Source organism: Panthera tigris, chromosome F2 (genome assembly GCF_018350195.1).
Source record: "Panthera tigris isolate Pti1 chromosome F2, P.tigris_Pti1_mat1.1, whole genome shotgun sequence".
In the NCBI taxonomy this organism is placed as follows: domain Eukaryota; kingdom Metazoa; phylum Chordata; class Mammalia; order Carnivora; family Felidae; genus Panthera; species Panthera tigris.
The window spans coordinates 80,004,510-80,024,223 of NC_056676.1; the positions used below are offsets into that span (position 1 = coordinate 80,004,510).

General features: G+C 57.3%; 1 protein-coding gene across 5 annotated transcripts in view; it reads left to right on the forward strand.

Moving 5' to 3' along the window:
• The first annotated feature begins 1,043 nt into the window (after positions 1 to 1,043).
• The window catches only part of DENND3 (DENN domain containing 3), a 51,801-nt gene continuing 33,130 nt past the window's right edge, over positions 1,044 to 19,714 (forward strand). For 2 of the 5 annotated variants that reach the window (XM_042973589.1, XM_042973590.1), the window contains exons 1-8: positions 1,044 to 1,274; positions 6,835 to 7,090; positions 7,977 to 8,092; positions 8,515 to 8,657; positions 11,529 to 11,640; positions 15,661 to 15,780; positions 15,990 to 16,208; positions 18,901 to 19,016. In XM_042973589.1, coding sequence (XP_042829523.1) covers positions 1,173 to 1,274; positions 6,835 to 7,090; positions 7,977 to 8,092; positions 8,515 to 8,657; positions 11,529 to 11,640; positions 15,661 to 15,780; positions 15,990 to 16,208; positions 18,901 to 19,016 — 1,184 coding nt within the window. In that variant the 5' untranslated portion in view covers positions 1,044 to 1,172. Of the gene's footprint in view, positions 1,275 to 6,834; positions 7,091 to 7,976; positions 8,093 to 8,514; positions 8,658 to 11,528; positions 11,641 to 15,243; positions 15,529 to 15,660; positions 15,781 to 15,989; positions 16,209 to 18,900; positions 19,017 to 19,714 lie in introns of those variants that run through there. The other 3 variants (XM_042973588.1, XM_042973592.1, XM_042973591.1) reach the window with 3 other exon arrangements.

The following is a 19,714-nucleotide window of genomic DNA, read 5'->3' on the forward strand; positions in this document are numbered from 1 at the left end:
GATTATTAGAGCTAGAGAAGTTCCTTCGGAATCATTTTCCTCTTGGTTTTATAGATGCATATGATGGGGTCCAGGGAGGGGAAAGCATGTGCCCAAGGTCAGCCGGCAGGCAGAGCTGGGACTGGGACCCAGGTCCCCTCCAGCTTCTGCGTCCGACCACCCGGAACCAAAGCCAGCCTCCTGGGCCCAGCCTGTGGCTGGGGGAGGTCGCTGGTCCAGGATCAGGCTGGGTCTGGAGCTGGCAGGTAAGGGCCCTGTCAGGTGTCAGACCCTCTTCAGCTCTGCGCCCCCGGGCTCCATCCATTCCAGGATCACCTAGCCGGGTTTCCGGCTGAATACTGCTGAATACTGAGCTGAATACTGCTCAACCTCTTACTGGACAAGGCCAGTAAGGTTAACCGGGCAGAGTTATGAACCGGGAGCGGTTCTTTCCACCCCTTCCCCGCCGGCCTTTTCTGCTGTCCACGCCCAGCCAACTCCACAGCCCTGGCCCGCAGGAGGGCTTCCAGGAGACGGTGGGGCTGGGGTCGCGCCCGGCCTCGCCTCTCCAAGCCTTCTAGGGCGGGCACGGGACTCGACGCAGCAGGTGACTTTCACGCCATCGACCCCGGGTGCTGGCGCCATCGCCTGCACCTGAGGACCCCGCCTATCGCTGCCTGAGTTCCCTGGGGACTAGGCTGCCGGCCGGGATGGGCGGGGCGGCGCCGGCGGAGGGGGCTGAGCGCAGACACTGCGCACGCGCCGGGACCTGCACCAGGTTCGGAAATGACTACCAAGCGCTGGCCCCCGAGGTTGCCCCCGCCCCACCCGGGAGGCCCCGCCCCCACGAAGGCCCCGCCCCGCCGGGCCCAGCTCAGGCGCCGCGGGTCCGGTTCCCAGTCCGTGAGGTCCCGCCCCGTCGGGCCTCCCTCCGGCGCAGTCGGCCCCGTCCCCCATGGAGGCCCCGCCCCCGGAGGCCCAATTCAAGTTTGGCCAGCCCCGCCCCCGAGAGGCCCCGCCCCCTGGATGCCCCGCCCCCGCGAGGCCCCTTCCCGCGGACGGCTCTCTGCGCGGACCCGGCGGCAGGAGTCGGACGCGCGGTTGCGGTTCCCGGTGGCGCGGCCGGGGTCGAGGCCGGCGGCCCAAGGCGCCCGAGCGGGGTGCGCCCAGAGGGCCGCGGCAGCCGAGCAGCCATGGCGGAGGCCACGCCGCATCCCCTGGCGCTTCCCTCGGGGCTACTGGAGCTGTGCGCGCTGCTGGGGCCCTCCCGGGACAGCCTCCGCGGCCCCGAGCTGGTAAGGGCTGGCGGGGAAACTGAGACGGGGCGCTGCCGGGCGGCGGCGACGGGCGGGGGTCTGCGGCGTGGGGTCGGGGCGCTGGGCTGCTGTCCTCCCGGGCGCGGAGGAGTCGCCCGGGCCGCCTTCGGGACGCACGCCGGGGCCGGGGGAAGGCGGGCTGGGGGGCGGGGCGGCCGCGAGCCCGGGTTTCACAGCCCGGCGGAGGCACTTCATTCATTATCGCGGGACTTAGGGCCTCCCCGGCGGTGGGTGCCGTTCCTCGCACAGCGTTGTGAGGCTTTAGGTCGTCGACGGAAGGGCCGCTTTGAAGCGTTCTGTTTAGTCGTTTTGTGAGGACGCCGAGCTGTTCTCACCTGCAGAAAAGGCTGACCCCCGCCCCCCTTTACTCCTTGTCTGTGTCCTCGCAGCCCGAGTGACAAACCCTTTTCTCGGAAGGCAGCAGTTTCGGACATTCTCGTTCTCCGAGCGTCTTTTCCTGTGTCCTCACTTTTTGTTATTCTGCAACCCTGGCTTTCTTTGGCATCGGCCTGTGGCCTTTTTCTCGTGGCCCCGGATGTCCGTGTGACTCTGTGTTCGGCGGTTTTCTCTGGCTGGCGGTGATGCGCAGAGCGCTCGACCGGCCAGATACCTGGACAGGCCCTCCCCTCCTCCTGGACGACATCAGTGGGAGGCACCGGAAGACACCTGAGGATTTAGGGCTGCAGAGTTGAAGGGCTGCATGGCGAGGCTAGATGTCGCTATAATTAACCGGACAAACGTCTGTCAATGTCTTGGTAGTTTCCGTGACTTTAATACTGAGCCAGCTTCAGTGGTTTCTGCATTGCCCTCCTCCTTTCTTACTCCGCAAGCCCCTATGATGTGTGCACCCCCTTTTGATCTCTGTCTCCCCTGACCTTCATCGATGGAGTTGTGTCCCCGCCTCTAATTGCCAAATGGCATTTCCTCCTTTTTCTTCTGGTAGGAAATGACCAGGTTTCAGTTGCTTCTTGGGTGATTACAACACATCTGTTAGTTGCCCCGATGTGGGACGTGTCTTGAGAGCAGGATGAATCAGCGGGAATACGCACCGTGGTGCTTTCCTGACCCAAACAGGCTGCGGCGCTTTCCCAGACAAGCGGGCAGTTTGCTACTCTGCATATTTTTAAAAAATATTTATTTTTAAGTAACGTCTCTACCCAGCATGGGGCTCAAACTCACAACCCCGAGATCAAGAGTCGCCCGCTCTACTGACTGAGGCTGCCAGGTGCTGCTTGGTGACAGGTGCACCCAGGAGCCGAGATACGAGAAACATCTCATAGGGTAGCAAGGTGTCCTGACTTTTAATTTCCTTTCTTGGTTGGGGTGGTGTTTGTTTTGTGAGGATGTGACGAAGACTCCCAAGAATCCAGCTCAGTCCCCTGTGAGTTTCTGTGCCTACATTTCCCTTGGCTCCCTGGTTGCTGGGGAGAGTAGGCGTCGGGCATGAAAGGCTCCAAAGGGTCCAGGAGCAACTTGGTCGGGTCAGCGGGGCGCTTTCCATTGTGTAGGTCACTTACATAATTCTTGGGTGTGAAGGCAACATTGTAACAGTTTTCAGTGACCAGCATCCTGGCTTTCAATTTACAGAGCCTGGCTGTCTCCCAGAACTTGCTGAACGGTGACACCAGCGTTCTTTATCTGTGCCATCCAGTCCGGCAGCTACTAGCCACACATGGCTTCCGGGTGCCTGAAGAGTGGCTGGTGCCACTGAGGCACTGGATTTTAAATTTCATTTCATTTCATTTCATTTATTTATTTAATTTTTTAAATTAAAAAAAATTTTTTTAACGTTTATTTATTTTTGAGACAGAGAGAGACAGAGCATGAATGGGGGAGGGGCAGAGAGAGAGGGAGACACAGAATCGGAAGCAGGCTCCAGGCTCCGAGCTGTCAGCCCAGAGCCCGACAAGGGGCTTGAACTCATGGACGGCGAGATTGTGACCTGAGCTGAAGTCGGACGCTTAACCGACTGAGCCACCCAGGCGCCCCTCATTTCATTTTAATTAATTTCAATTTAAATAGCCACACAGCTCTTGGCAACGGTTGCACAGAACAGTTCTAGAGCATTAAGAAAAAAAAATCTATTGTCTTCTGTTTTATTTCCCAAATGATGGCCAATCCTGTATGAAGATCAGTGCTGCGGTATAACCTCACAGAAGTAAATCTGTGATGGTATGAATTAGGGTGTTGTGTGTTTTACTTTTGAATCCGCTCTGCTCGTTTGGACTGAAATGGTTGTTACTGGGTAGGGGTGAGGAAATCAGTGTCTGCGAGAGGAGAGCAGGAACTGGCTGTCACAAGTCTGGGGAGTGGGACCTTGTCTTCCCCGTAGGCGAGGGGCAGTCACGACGCTCTGGGATCCAGGGTGGTGCCTTCAGGAATTTATTCTGATTACACAGTTGGACGTGCGTAAGTACGCATGGGAGAGATTATTCGCCGCTGCCTTTGCTCAGGTGGTGCAGCATGACGAACTGAGGGCATGCCAACTGTCCCTCAGTGGGGGATTGGGCAAATATGTACTGGGTCGTCCCGTGTGGCACTCTACAGTGGCAACAGGGCAGTCAGCCACACTGTATGCTGAAGGGGGGAAGAAAGCTAACGGAACCGTTTAAAGAGGATGATCATATCTAGGGGAGAAAAATCACAATGTACACGTAAGAAGTGGGAAGAATGCATTCCATGCTGTGCAAAGGATATTAGTCACCCTTTCACAGATTTAGGGGGAAAGCTCTTCCTTTCTATTCTCATTTCTTTTATTTTTCCTATATTGCTGTCAGTGTTTACAAATGAGACTGTAGGGGCATCTGGGTGGCTTAGTTGGCTAAGCGTTCGACTCCGGCTCAGGTCATGATCTCGCGGTTCGTGGGTTTGAGCCCCGTGTCGGGCTCCGTGCCGACAGCTCAGAGCCTGGAGCCTGTTTCGGATTCTGTGTCTCCTTCTCTCTCTGCCCCTCCTCTGCTCGCGCTCTGTATCTCTCTCAAAAATAAATATTAAAAAAATTAAAAAAAAACAAAAATGAGACTGTTGCATATCCAGTCGGAAAAGACAGCAAGGAAATATGGCTAGAGGAAAAACAGATGTTTAATGAACTACTGAGTGCCCCGTTGGCTGGGTTTTGGCCATTTCACTCTAAGCGACTACAGATAACTGCAGGGAGCACAGCCTTGGGACACGGGCGCTGTGTCTGCGGATTGAGAGGTTGTGTCGTGCGCGGGTTTGGGGCACCCTGGCTTTGGAAGCAGGCTGGCCGGCACTCAGGTGTACAAGCAGCCCGGTTGTCATCCTGCCCGTGACACCTGCACACGGGTGATACATCCACGGATTACGTGCGTGGTGATGACAGTGATGTATGGATACAGAGGGTGGAGATGGTCTGTGGGGCTGGTTTGGGCCCTTTGAAGGGTGTGCAGGGGTGAAAAGTGGGCATCAGGTGCAGGAGCCACCGCCCCTTGGGGCAGGTGTCACGTGTGCCCTTTCGAAAGGGGATGATGCCCCCCTTCGTGAGCACGGACAGAGGTGCCGGGGGGGGGGGGGGGGAGGGGGGGGTGCGCCCTGGGCCGGCTGGGAGGAGGCGGCCTCATTCTCCTGGCAGAAACCTCGCAGGATTCGTTTGTTGGAGAATCTGTACCTGCTCTGAGCCACAGGCGGGGTGGGTGCTTGTTTTGGGACTGTGCACATGGGGTCGTAGTGGGACTGCTTTTAGAGACGTTTCTGAGGCCAGAGGCCCCATGATGTGGGTTCGCAGAGGGGAGTGAGGGGCAGGGGCCGCAGCGCCAGCTCTGGAGACCCGAGGGGCACCGTCTTTATCACAGGGGAGCATATGGGGGGGAAGCTCGGGTTTTAGGGAAATCAGCACGAGCTTAATTTTTGAAACTATAAGTTTGAAGGACCCACCCAGGTATGTCGGGCACAGTTGGGTGTGGTCTGAGCCTGGAAAGAGGTCTGAGCTGGCAGCGGGACCCTGCACGCTGGCCCCAAGTGAGGACACTGCGTAAGTGTTGAGATTGCCGGCCAGGCACTTGAGGAGGGACTGGGGCCAAGGACTCACCGTGGGGCGGGGCGTGGGGGTGTGTGTGGGGGGGGGGGGTGGGGAGCGCCCAGGAGTGTCGGGGCAGAGGAGAAGAGCAGAGTGCAGGCGGCCAGAGAGGTTGCAGGAAAGGGGCCCTCGCTGATGTGTGCCCAGTCTTCATGGACGTAACTGTTCATGGAGGAAGAAGTGACCACACGTACTTTCATAGTTAAGTGGGTCTGAACTGCCAGAGTTTGATAGGAAAGTTTTAGAAAGGTTTTGTATAACTCAAGACACGGCTTCCTTTCACGCATGATACACAAAGCTTTTGAAATTCCCCAATCATACGGATATCCCATGTTTGGTCTTTGTTGCTACTGGTGTTAAACTTTTTTTCCAAGTATAAAGCAACTATTGTCTGAATTTAAATTATACACAGCATAAAAATAAGCGTTTCGAGTTTAGAGTGTATTTCCTGGGGGCAAATGCTGTCCTTGTAGGATTCCTCTCAAGGGTGAGAGTTCCCCTTTGGTCCCACGATTCTTACCAAAAGCGTGACACTGCCTGCCCGCGACAGTCCCATGTGTCCTGGTGACAGTGATGTCCTTCCTGATGCCCTGGGTCTCTCAAAGACCTTTGATTACACACTGCCCACCTCCACCCCAGCCGCCCCCCACCTTTCCACATCCTTGCTACCCAGGGAGTCCTGCCTTTGACTTCTCTGTGTGCCAGCTGGGGGCTGAGCCCCTACGGCCCTGTCACAGCCTGCCAGCCTTCTCTGGGAGCTCTGCCAGGCGTCCCGGCCAGACAGGATGGGGATCGAAGGTAGTGCCTGTGGCCTTTATATCATTTCAGGGATGAATGAGAAGACAGAAGGTTTTTTAAAAATCTGGTACCAAGTTAAAGTTCGAAAGTGTTCGGGCTGGGTGATGACCCCCCCCCCCCCAGTATAGACCCCGGGGGGCCATTTGGTCACTGGAGGAAGGTGTTGTCTCTGACGCCAGTGGTCCGTTTTCTCACCCCTCAGTCTCTGTCCCCAGGTCAATGGTGACGGGACTGCTGGGGGAATGGCCCGGCTGGCAGGGGACACGGTGTCGGCACCCCGTTTGTGCTGGTCAGATAGTGTGCAGGGCCCTCCTCACCGGCCCGTGAGGGCGCGGGGCGCTGGTGTGGGGGCGTGGGGGTTGAGCACTTGACTTGCAACCCCCCCCTTGAAAGGGAAGCTTGGCTGTGGCCTTAGCAGAGCCGGATCCGATCTCGGGTCTGCCTGTCGGCACCGGGCTCTGAAGTGGACACCTTGTGTCACCACCCCTCGTAGCCGCTGAAGAGCCAGGCCCTGCTGGGTGCTGTGACTCGCCTGAACGCGTGGCCCGAGAGGCCCTACAGCAGCTTCCGTGCGGCCCTTGCTGTGCACATGCTCTGCGGGACAGAGCCGGTGCCCGGTGGAGGGTGGAGGGCACAGAACCAACGGTGGGCACTCAGAAGGTGCACGACAGAGCGCACACGTGTTCGTATTTCTGCCCGCTTCAGGTGGCCCAGAAGAAGGGGGCCAGCAGCCTCTCTGCTCTCGACCCGGAGGTCCTGTCCATCTTTGTGCCTCCTTTCGTCAGTAAGGAGGACACACAGCTGGCTGGCACCAGCTGTGCTCTGAGCAAGACCAGAAGGCGCTCCTTCAGAAAGAAGAGGGAGAAGCCCAAAACAGAGCCCTGGAAGGGACCCCCTCTGGAAGACATCAGCGTCCCCAATGGCGTGGACCTGCTCGCCCTGCCTCAGCTCTGCTTCCCAGGTATCCCCTGCCGTGCTTTCCAGCTGCACCGATGGTGCTTTCTAGAAGCCACCTCTAGAGAGTGACAGAGGGGGGCTGGTGACCACTTGAGCCTTGATGTCGAGCCACAGGACTGGGTTCTCTTAATCTCAGGGGTTTCGGAGCTAAAGGATACACGGACCACTCAGTGCAGGGGTCTCGGGGATAGAGGGTGCCCAGGCCACCCAGTGCCACCCCCAGGTCTTAGAAAACTGAATCCCAGAAGAGGGGCTGTTGGGATTGCCAGGTGGCGCGGTTTGTAGATGTGCTTTCCGAGGATTTTCACCTTGGACTTACAGTCCCGTCTTCCAGACGTCCGGCAGGCTGGTCAAAATGCCCTCCAGTTGGCCTGCGGCATGTCCCCGGGCTCCCCAGCTGTGCCTGTTTTCTGTGCCCCTGGGGCTGGCGGCCCGGGCTTGCACACCTTCCCCAAACTGGCGGTCCCGGTCGTGGGTGGCCTTTGTTCTTTCCGGTGGTGGGTGAGAAACGCCCAAGGGGTTTTAGAAAAGGCAGACGAGGAACGCGCCGCCGTGTCCCGTCTGGGAGTGTCCACCGAGAAATGGGTGCTGTCTCCGGGGTTACAGCCCGGGACACCCGCAGCCCCTGCCGTGCTTAGAAAGCTGTCAGCTCCGCAGGCACAGCCTGAAGTGTTTGTCTGTGGTCGTCCCCGTGTTGTTTGCTAAATTCTGCAGAGCACAGAGGGTGGCAGAGCAGGGGGTGCGCGTGGAGGGGCTGACCCCCAGAGTTAGCTCATCTTGGCATCAGAGCCCCACAGCGATAGTGGAGGGGCGAGTCCCGGAGGCGGAAAGCAGGCGGCGGACGGCCCCGGCTCTGAGCCGTGATGAGATCTCCTCTTGTCCATCCGCAGGGGGCGTGTGTGTGGCCTCCGAACCGAAGGAGGACTCCGTCCACTTTCTGGTGCTGACCGATGTCTGTGGGAACAGGACGTACGGCGTGGTTGCCCAGTACTACCGACCCCTGCACGTACGTGATTCCGGGGGACCCCCCCCCCCAAGTCGGGTCCCAGTGTTTGTTACTGTGCAGGGACACACAGCGCGTGGCAGCACGTGCAGGGAACAGTGGCACCGAGTGCGCCCGTGGTGCTGTGCACCCCACCCCCCCGGACGTCACTCCCCAGCCCCCCTCCAGCCCCCCTCCAGCCCCCGGCCACCACTCATCTGCTTTCTGCCTCCAGGGACGTGACGTGCCCGTTGTGGATACCTCGTGTCCGTGGACTTGCCCTGCACGCGGCCTTTGCGCCTGGCTGCTTTCACTCACTGTGTCGTTTTCAGGGTCCAGCCACGCGGGAGCTTCTCGCTTCTGTCCGCAGACGCCGACACTGCTGAGGATAGAAGCCGGGACCGGCTGGGTCGAGGGGTGACACGTGCCTGTGGCTTTCTCTCCAGGACGAGTCCTGTTTCTACAACGGCAAGATGCACTGGGAGCCGTTCAGGCCACCTGGGGGTGCGGCTGGCTGCTTCGTGCCCTTTGCCGTGTGTGTGGTCTCCAGATTCCCCTATTACAACGCCCTTAAGGACTGCCTGTCTTGGTGAGCCCCCTGGGCGCCTGCTTGTCCGTGAGGCCGCTCCTGGCGCTGGTGGGTGGTGGGTGGGCCCCAGTTGGGCCCCGGGAGCACCTAGAAGCTTCCAGATGCTTCTGGGTATGCTGGCATGTGGGGAAGGTCTGCCAGATGAGGGAGGATAAAGCCAAGCTGTTGGAAGTAAAATTAGTGGGATTTGATGTTTGGTTTTTTAAAAAAGGTACACGAGGAAAAGCTCTGTTCCTGGCTCTCTGAGAAAATCAGGAGGCTGCCATTAGTTCTGCCGAGTTCACTGACATTTTAAAAATTACCTTTTTGGGGGTGGAATCTTAAACCGTCTTAGTGCCGATACTGAGAAAGCCTGAGGATATAGAGAATTTTTGAAAAATCCAGAGAGCATCGCGTGGCACGTGACTGTGGCACAGACACGGCCCGCCCCCCGGCCACGTGCGCCCCAGCTGCTTCGTGTTCACGCTCACAAAGTTACAGTCTTAGAGTTGGCGGCGGTTTGGTTGAAGACAGAAGGCGGTCCACAGAGGGTCCCCCTCCCGTCGTCACACCCACCAGCCACCCCGGGCAGATCCCACATTTCTGGGAAAGCCATGACTCTGGTTCTCACACCGTGGCCAGGGGCTGAGCAGGAGTCCATCTGGATCAAGCTAACGGCCTTCGTAACTTAAATTCCAGCACCTTCATGGGGGTGTTTTTTTTTTGTTGTTTTTTTTTTTTTTTTTTGGAAAACGTGGCTGGTCTTTGGACATAGTTTGGGTCTAGCCTGCGTTTTATTGCCACACACGTAAAATACCTTGTACAACAGAGAACTCCCTGGTCTCATTTCAGGGCTGAGTGACTTGAGGGGAAGCACGCGCATTAATGAACGTTTGCCTGGGCGTGGGAAGGGACAGAATAAATGAGGACGTGGTCCCTTTTTATTCATTAACGGATCTTCTTCAGCACTTGGTCCCCAGTCACCTCTTCGGTGAGACGGGGAGGGTTATTCACGCCCCGTCTCGAGTGGACGGGCTAGGGCCACACCACAGCCACCTTCTAAGGAAGGCGGACCCTTGTCGCCTCAGCTGGCACGCCGGCAACAAACACCATCCTGCTTGACAGTAACGGAAGCGGACGTTTAAGCTGAAAAGCGTGTCCATTTTCCTCGCGTCTTGGGTTTTCTGTCTCTTTCAATGGCCGTTGCTAAGCGGCCGCAACTAGAAAACAGAGCTAGGGAGAAACAAAGGACAGGACCAGAAAGGCAGTTTCTAAACACACATTTACGTATTTTTTAAAAATGTATTTGCTGAGAGAGAGAAAGAGAATGGGCTGGGGAGGGGCAGAGAGGGACCGGGTCAGAGGATCTGAAGGAGGCTCCTCGCTGCCAGCACAGGGCCTGACGCGGGCCTGGAACTCACGAACCGTGAGATCACGACCTGAGCCAAAGTTGGACGCTCAGCTGACCGAGACACCCACGTGCCCCGGATTTATGTACTTTTAAAGCCTGTTTTTCTGCTATAATGAGACCATGTAAATTGCCTCTGTGGGGACAAGAATTGGGAGAGAAGGCTCAGTTGTATTCGGGGAATTACATTGCTGGAAGTGGTTTTGTTTTTTTTTAATTTATTCTTTACAATAAATACAGAGGAGTATTTTTTTTTAATTTTTTAAATGTTTTTATTTATTTTTGAGAGAGAGAGAGAGTGTGTGGGGCAGGGGCAGAGAGAGAGGGAGACACAGCATCCGAAGAAGGCTCCAGGCTCCAAGCTGTCAGCACAGAGCCCAGTGTGGGGCTCGAACTCATGAGCCATGAGATCATGACCTGAGCCGAAGTTGGATGTTTAACTGACTGAGCCCCCAAGTGCCCCCAGAGGAATATTGAATTATCTCCAAATCCCCCTATGGACCCCAGGAAGAGTTATTGTTACTTAGGAGCGTGGCGCTTGGCTTGCTGGGCACGCGTGGGCCCGGGCGGTGGGCCGGGCTGGGGTCCGCCCCAGGGGACTGAGGCAGGGTGGCCCGAGCCCTTGGCTGAATTTTGCCAGATGTAGACACCACAGTTAAGACACAGAACATTTTTACCACCCCCCAAGGCTCCCTCGTGCCCTGTGGTCACTTCCCAGCCCCTCTGCCCCCGGCACCCGCTTGTCCGTTTTACGTTGAAATCACATGCGTCTGAGCCTTTGAACCGTGGGGGTCCACGTACGCACGGGTTTTTTTCCGAAAAATACCGTACAGTCCTGTAAATGTATTTTCTCTTCCTTGTGGTTTTCTTAAAACCATTTTCTTTTTCTCCAGCTTGCTTTGTTGTAAGGATACAGCAGCTAAGGCACATAACATACAAAATACCTGTTAATCAGTTATTCATGTCCTCGGTAAGGCTTCTGGTCAGCAGTGCGCTATCAGCAGTCAAGTTTTGGGGAGTCAGAAGTTACACGCGGGTTTTCAACTGCGTGGGGGATGGGTGCTGGTTCAAGGGCGTACTGGACTTCAAAAGCCAGAATGCATTTGGGAAACCAGCTGTGTCAAGTACTTTCCCTTGGCATGTTTGTTCCCCGCTCAAGTATGACACATAGAAAAACGCACGAACTCCAGTGACTTTCCGCTCATGGAACACACCCATGTAGCCAGCACCCACACCAGGAAACGGAACATGGGCAGCCCCCCACCCCCCAAACACCCCAGCTCCCCTGTGCCCCCTTCCAGGCACGCCCGGATCCTGGGCAGCCGCTCCCTGCCCTGTGACATCCAGGTTAGTCTCCCTGTTGCTGGAAAGTTCTGAGCTGCCGGCCCTGGCAGACGCTTCAGCTGGGATTAGAAATGCTAAGGAGGACCATCGGATGCTCAGACTCACTTTGTGATTTGATTTTTTTTTTTTTTTAATTTTAGTTTATTGATTCATCTGAAGCTCTGTAAAGATTTCGAAGTTGACAATCACATAAAAGATTTTGCTGCAAAGCTATCTTTAATACCTAGCCCACCGCCTGGACCGCTGCATTTGGTAATGAAATCTGGAGTTACGTCTTTTCTTTGCAAATAGTAAAAGAAGTAACATGGAGATGGTTTGAATGTTTTAAACTGTTGCTTACGTTTCGCCGTGTTTAAATTCAGTTTCTCAACTTCTTACAGAATTCTCTATTATGCTATTTCTAAAGGTGGTTTGCCCAGCGGCCCGTGATAAGCGGGCGTGTAGCTGGTGATGAACCCCTTTAGTGGTTAAAGAACGTGCCTGGCTTTATACTTTCCATTTTTCTCTGTGGATCTGGGATCTGGGGTCCCTGGCACGCTCGTTCTGAGAGGTCCGCTGTTTTATCACACGAGGGTTTCAGGTCAAGGATGGTTGGAGAAAGGCAGCCCCCCCGTTCCCCTTTTGCTGAGTCATGGGCCAGACTGCTGAGCCGTGATGACTGACACCTGCCTGGCTCAGCATTTTCCAGACTGACGTAACCACAGGGCACCTCTTGTTTTCAAACAGGCACCTGTCAGGTTAGCATCTCGAAGCAGGTCATAAATGTTGACTCCGTTTCACTCAGTCCCTTCTGGAAGATTATGCAGACAAATCTTGGTTCTCTGCATTTTGATTATTATTCACAGTGGAGAAATCAGTTTTACTTAGGGAAATGTGGTTATGAACTCAGAATGTGCATTTTTAATATCGACCTAAGCCCAGTGGTCGGCAGCAGAGGGTGGGGGGTGGCGGGGAACCCCGCCAGATGCGTTCCAGGCCTGGAGACCAAGCCGGTCGCCCAAATGCCTTGGTTCCACTCCCAGAAACCTTTGCAGGGAACATTTATTGGGTTGTGTTGTGCAAGGAACTCATCTTTATTATGTGGATAATTGGTATTTTTTATTGGACAGTGAAGTCATCGAAGTTGACGTTCTTGCTCTATAAACTCAACAGGTGTTCGCTGAGGACCTGCTAAGTAGCGAACAGAACCGGGTTCAGAACCGTTTGCGGGTTAACTGTGCTTACTGTATTCTGCCTTTGAGCACGAGTAGCATACAGATAGTACCCGTACCAATTTCTGTGCCTCAGAATCTTGGGCTGTCTCATATTTGGTTTTTCCACTTTTACCGCCCCGGTGAGAACGTTTACGGTGGGTCGTTCTTCACGTCTCTTCTCTTCACCCCTGCGTGCCCTCCATCATCCACCCCTGAGCGGCCCGCACCCGGCATTTGCTCCCAGGCACCCACGCCCGCTGCCACCACCCCACTCTGGCCCACCAGCTTCTTCCACCCGTGTGACTCGAGGAACCACCGGTCTGGCCACGTCCCTTCCTGACCCTTCGTTAAGTTCATCCTCTGCATAGTGGCTGCAAAGATTGTTAAAATCCGTAAACTGGACTCTCCTTTTGTGCTGAAAACCCAACGATGATTTCTTGCTATATGCCTTCAGCCAGCCTTCCATCTTGGCCCCTGTGTCCCTGTCCAGCTCTGTCATGTGTCCTCACCCCCTTGCTCACTGTTCCCCAGCCACACTGGGGCTCCCTCCGTCCCTCGCGGGTGCTGCCCCAGGACTCTTGCACGTGCTATTTCTGGAAGTGCAGCTGTCCGTTTTCCAGTTCCTGCTCAGCCCTCAGTTTCTTCGGAACAGCCCCTCGGTAACCTCCCACCCCTGTCTCGCTCTCAGCACCCAGCCCCCTTCCTGCAGAGCTCAGCACAGGCTGCGGTTAGGGCTGGTGCACGTGTGCGTTTTGTCCAGTGTCCATCTCTGCCATTGGACTCCAAGCTGCACGAGGACGGAGGCCCTGCCGGGGGCTGCGTGTGCAAGGCTGATGCCACGCCCAGCATCTGCCTCTCCCACAGCCGTTGAGCGAAGCATCGGGGGTTCAGGGGTTCGTATCTGGTCTTGATTTTCACGAACTCGTCGGGACGAGCCGACTTTGGGGCAGGCTCGCCGCCGTGACCCTCCCCTAAGAGTCCTAATAGCTCTGGGGCTCCCATGGACCCAGTGGCCCTGATCCGTCTTAGGGAGTGTTGAGGCACCGTGACTGTTCCTAGTTCTGGGGAAATGCGAGCAGTCCGTGGAGGCCAGGAGCCGATTCGGCAGTATTTTCCAGAACCCACTGCGAGCGGAGGTCCATTTAGAGGCTCTGCAGCTCGTGCTCAGCTGTAGATCTTGCGTTTTGAGCCGAGTGTGTGGGCGCCCGGTGCAGTTTCCCGTTACTCTGGGGCTGGGGCACGTCTGGTCCGTGCCCCCCTCGGACGGCACCTGGACCACCGGCTCGAGCGCAGCCCGGCCCCCGGGAGCCCCGCGTCCCTGGGCCCCCCGCCGCTTCTGCGCCCACCAGCGGGTCTGATTTTACGGGCTCGCGGATCACGGGCGTTACTGGACGTGCAGTGAGATGTGGCTTTTCCTCCCACTGAACTTGACAGACTCACTCCCTGTGTCGCTTCGTGCGTGGAACCTGGTGTTTCTCTGGGGCTCCAGTCACGCTGAAGTTTGGCAAGCCTTTTCCTGAGATGTCTTTCCTTCCTCTGTTTCTTCACCTGCGAGGTGGGTGGGGTGACAGCACCCAGCTGCTCGGGTGCGGGTCTTACGTGCCGTGAGGTCACTGGCACGGCAGCGGACACGTCCCGGGGGCTGAGCGACGTCTCTGGTAGAATCCCCAGCGTTCGTATCTAGTTGTTCTCTGTCGCTGGGAAGCTGGCTGACACAATTATTGTTTGCAATATTTGAGGGGGTTTTTCCCATACACTTTACAATTATTAATAGTTCATTGTGACTTAGAGCATTTTTACAAATAAGTTTATTTATTTATTTTGAGAGAGAGAGCGCAAGACGGGAGGTACAGAGAGAGAGAGAGAGAGAGAGGGAGTCCCAAGCAGGCTCTGCACTGGCCGCGTGGGGCCTGATGTGGGGCTCGAACCCCCAAACCATGAGGTCAGGAGCTCAGCTGAAACCCAAGGGTCGGATGCTCAACCAGCTGAGCCACCCAGGCGCCCCCACGACTTGGAGCACTTAACTCTGCTTTCACTTGTTTCAAATAAAGAGGGTGTTCCTGTCCACACGAGTCACGCATTTGGCTTCCATGGACCAGTCGGTGACAGGAAGGCAGGCAGGGTGACAAGACGGCGTCGTCAGGAGGCCCTAGCAGATGCACCGCCTGCGGGTTTCTCACACGAGCGTTCACTTGGTGTGGATTGTGGACATTTGTTCTGGAACCTTCTCCGCACCTGGTCTTCCGCGTTGCTCCATTTCTCATCCTTCCACGCTTGGCCTGGCCGGAGCTTCTCTGTCCTCAGATTCGATGCTGCGTCTCTCCGTGTTCCCTCCCACCACTGCTTGCACTCTGGCCTCTCCGTGCGTTTGGGGGGCTGCGGGGGCACGGGTGGCCCCAGCGTCTCCCAGACACCCGCCCTCGAGGCTGACACCCACAGTCAGGAACGAACGTGTCTTCGGGCAGGAAGGCCCCTTGGCGGAGGGGCCCCTACGGTGCCCCTACTTTCCCCTTCCGTCCACCACGCCTGTTAACATAGAAGGGGCGTCTGCGTGTAGGGAATTTGAACTGAGGTGTTATTTTAAGACAGTATCATTTGGAAAAATGGAGTCTTTCTCAACAGTTTCTTGAATTACAGGTCTTCAAGGAGCTTTGACAACTAAATAGAAGATCCTGGGAGAATCTGTAATCTGCAGTGACCCGAATGATAAGAAAAACGTGTACTAGCTAAGATTAACCCGGACATGCTTGACTTAGAACTCGAGTGGGGGGCCGTCATTGGGGGCCCATCTGGGTGTCGGCCCGTCGCTGCCAACGGGCGGGGTGCTCGGTAACGGGAGCGCTCGGGGAACCTTGGCTGAAAGAGACGCCAAGTACTCGCTTCACCCGTGAGCCTTTAGCAGCAGCTCTGTGTCTCTGGACGGCTCCGTCGTTCTGCGACACGTGAGGTGACAGCGTGACCCCCCCCCCCCCAAAACGTAGCCTAACGCGCACGCCCGGAGCCGCAGCGGAGGGTTTCGGGGGGTTCGGCCTCCGCCGGGAGCGGCCGCTGGACTAATCGGGGAACGTGGTCGCCGCAGGTGTTCAACATGAAGCCGCTGCAGATCGTGTTTCCCTCCCGGGCGGACCCCGAGAGCCCGGTCGTCGACCTGGACCTTCACCTGCCCTTGCTGTGCTTCAGGCCCGAGCAGGTGCTGCAGGTACGCGACCCTCCGGACCCAGGGCGCCCCCCCGCTGCTTGGGCCTCGTCCCGCAGAGCCCTGGGAAGACTCGTCCTTTCGCTTCAAGCCGACGGGGCGGAGTTAGAGGGGCCCCGGGGGGCGGGGGGGCCGGAAAGCGACTCGGCCCGGTCGCGGGGGGCGCGTGGCGCCCGGCGGGGCTGTGCTCACGGTGCGGCCGGTCCCCGCAGATCCTGACGTGCCTGCTGACGGAGCAGCGCATCGTGTTCTTCTCGTCCAGCTGGGCTCTGCTGGCCCTGGTGGCCCAGTGCTTCCTCGCCTACCTGCACCCCCTGCAGTGGCAGCACACTTTCGTGCCCATCCTGTCGGGCCAGATGCTGGACTTCGTCATGGCGCCCACGTCCTTCCTCATGGGCTGCCACCTGGACCACTTCCAAGAAGTCAGCAAGGTCAGGCCTCCACCGTCGGCCGGTCGCCCCTGCGGGGACACACAGGCGGCTCTGGGAGCGCCCCCGGGGCAGGCCGGACACACCGGCCCCGGGGGCGGGGGGGGGTGGCCGTCCCCCCCGTCCCCGGGGTGTGCCCTGGGCGCCACACGCACGGCGTGCTGTCGCTCGTGGGCCTCGGGGTGCGTTAGGGGCCGTGGTATCCTGGGTGCTGGGACCTCGTGTCCCTCGTGAGGCCGCTTAAATCCCCGGGGCTCGATGGCTTCCCGCCGGCCAGCCAGGAGAGCGCGGGCACCCGCCTGGCCGTGGCCGCTTTTGGGTTTTGCGGCATCCGGTGACGTGCTAGCCTTTGCCGCACCTCAGTTTCCTCGCCTCTGAGGCGGTCACGTCCTCCCGGGCGGGGCTGTGAGCCGGGACCCTCCCGCGCCCGCCCGGCACAGCCGGCAGCGTGACTGCCCCGTGTCCCCCGTTGGTTGTGCCGCGGACCCCCCTGCCGTGGACGCCTGCACACGCAGCGTGTCGTTCACGGCGGCGGCGGCGGGCGGGCGGGCCTTGCTGGATCCTGTGGCCGTTCACTCGCTCTACCTGAGCCGTGACCGAGCGTCGCGCCCTTTCGTGTCCTGGTCGTAAACGACACTGAGCGTGCCGGCCGCGTTATTGCGGCCGGGGTCAAAGGAGTCAATAGAACAGGACTCAGCATACAGCAGGTGCTTAATAACGTACGTTAAGTGAGCTGACCTCACGGGTTTGGAATGAACGTCGTGGTATCGTCAGCAGGAAGGGCGGGTTCGGTTTTGTAAAACGCCTTTATTCAGGTAAAATTCATTCACCACGAGGTTTACCCGGTGACCGCGTACAATTCAGTGGCTTTTAGTAGCTTTGCGGAGTCGTGCCAGCTAATCTTGGACCTTTTCATCCCCCGTGGAGAAGCCCTGGATGCCTCAGCGTCCCCCCGTGCTGTCCTCGGCCTGCCCCTGGCCGCCACCACCTGCCGTCTGTCCCCTTCCGCCTGGTTTTATGTCCGCACGAGGCCGTTCGTGGCTCCCCTCGCCCGGCACAGCGGTTTCAGGTTCGTCCACGCTGTCGCCGGCAGCCGGACGTTATTCTTGCCGCAGGACAGGGCCCCTCGTGTGAACATCACGACAGCCCGTTCACCCCTCCGTCGGTTGATGCGCGTGTTCTTTCTCCTCTTGGCTGTCGTGAACGTCCGTGCACAGCTGTGCGCGCCTCACTCGGCTCGGGTACGCGCCGCGTAGGCTGGGAAGGCGGGGTCGCACGCGAACTGGCCGTTCGAGAAGAGCCCAGGCTGTGTGCGCAGCGGCCACGTAGGGGCTCCGATTTTCCGCCCTCCTCACCGGCCGCTGTCCCCGTGCCCGTGCTTGTAGCCACCCTGGCGAGCGTGAAGCGACGTCTGGCTGGGACGTGCGTTTCCCCGGTGACTGATGACGTGCACACCTTTCGCGTGCTTGCAGGCACTCTGCTCAGGGTTGCTTTCCTGTGACTGTTTTGGGGCTTCCTAAGTACGCAGACACGGAGAAAGGTCAGGGCGACGCCACGGGTCCCTTCCCATCTCCAGCCCTCGTCAGGTGGGGCCCCGCTGCCCTGCTTTACTTGGAACGTTCTGGAGTGAATCCCAGGAAGGTGGTGGGCGCTGTGTTCAGCCCAGGGAGGAGCCGGGTTCTCGCCACGTTCTTGCCAAAGCCAGTGACTCACCAAGCCACAAACACACTTTGGGAGAAGACCATTCGGACCTTCGTGGAAGGAACGGGGGGAAACGTCACCCAGTCTGCCTTGCAAATGACGGAAGAAAAAAATCCACGCTCTGAAGTTTGAAATGTGTTCTTTTTTTAGTCATTAGGGGAGAAGCCATCTTGTTTCAGACCCTTCGGAGGGAAACTTTGTTGGCGCGTTGACCTAACACAGTCAGCATTCGTGAAGGAAGCCCATTCAGGCATTTACTTGCTCTGGAAGGTTTCGGGACGAGCAGCAGCTCTTGCCTGAAGAGCGTGTCTTGTGTCTGGACGTTTTCCTCTGTGGGGCTGGGGTCTTGGAAGCGGTCCCGTGACGGTCCTGTCACACATCTGTGCTGTGACCTGCATTAATGCTCACAGAGGGCACTGTGGCCGTGTCTGGACAGCTTCCTTCGGGCCTCACGTGTCACCGACATGGGCATCAGGAGGCTGGGCCCCGACGCGACCCGAGGAGCGGGGCCTTCGGAGACTCCGGCACCGCCTTTCGGGGATTCGGGACCCTGGGGCGTGACTCAGGGTTGTACAGTCTTGTCACAGATGAGGCTTTTACAAGGAACTCAGACACATGTTTCAGAAAGTCCAAGTGTGTGTGGTCACGGAGCCCGGAACCCCACCCACACTCCATTCCTACGAGGGGTGGAGTTCTGGAATGTTCTCTGCAGGCTCCTGAAGTGGCCGCAGAGTGTTTGCACCAGGGCAGGTGAAAGCCTGATAACGACACGTGTGGAATCTTGACTCAGACTGCGGCCTGTCTAATCAGATTTAGCTTGTTAACATAACTCACGGCCTACATTTTTGGGGGAGACGACGTAAGACTCTGTGTACGTATTAAATACGGTAATTTAATTAAGTAGTTCACTATCTTAGTGAACACAAATGTGTTTTTGTGTTTCTGAAGGTATCTACAAGTTCAGATTCTTACATCAATTTTTACACACTCACAGGAAGCTGACGGTTTAATTCTGATAAATATCGACAACGGGAGCGTCACCTACTCTAATGACGAGGACATCGATGTTCCCGACATCCCTCTCCTGGCGGCACAGACGTTTATTCAGAGGTAAAGGTGGGAATTTCCGCCGTGTGCTTGGAAGCATCTTTGTTCCAGAGCTGTGTTTGCCAGTTCTGAGTGTCTTCTCCGTCTTATGTTACAGATCGATGTTTTTTTTGTCGTCACAGTTTGGAAATTGTTTGTGAATATCTTATCTATGTATTTATTTCCTTCCTTTAAAGTTTGTTTGTTTTGAGAGAGAGAGCGCACCTGTGCAAGTGAGCACGCGTGGGGGAGGGGCGGAGGGAGAGACTCCCAAGCAGGTTCTGCGCTTTCGGAGCAGAGCGCGAGGTGGGGGTCAAACTCATGAACCATGAGATCATGACCTGAGCCGGAATCGAGAGTTGGACCCTAACTGACTGAGCCGCCCAGATGCCCCTGTTTGTGAATGTTTTAAAACAGAAGTCATTCGTCCTTATTCAGATCTTTTCTGAATACCAGTGGCCCCACAGTCAGGTGATGGTCCCACCCCCCAGGAAGCCTCCCCACCCTCTCTCTGTGCCCCAGTCATGCGCCTGTGACCTTTGAGGTTGTTTCCCTCCTTTCCTCCTCCCTTCCCTCCTCCCCTCCTCCCTTCCCTCCTCCCCTCCTCCTCCCTTCCCTCCTCCCCTCCTCCTCCCTTCCCTCCTCCCCTCTTCCTTCCTTCCCTCCTCCCCTCCTCCTCCCTTCCCTCCTCCCCTCCTCCTCCCTTCCCTCCTCCCCTCCTC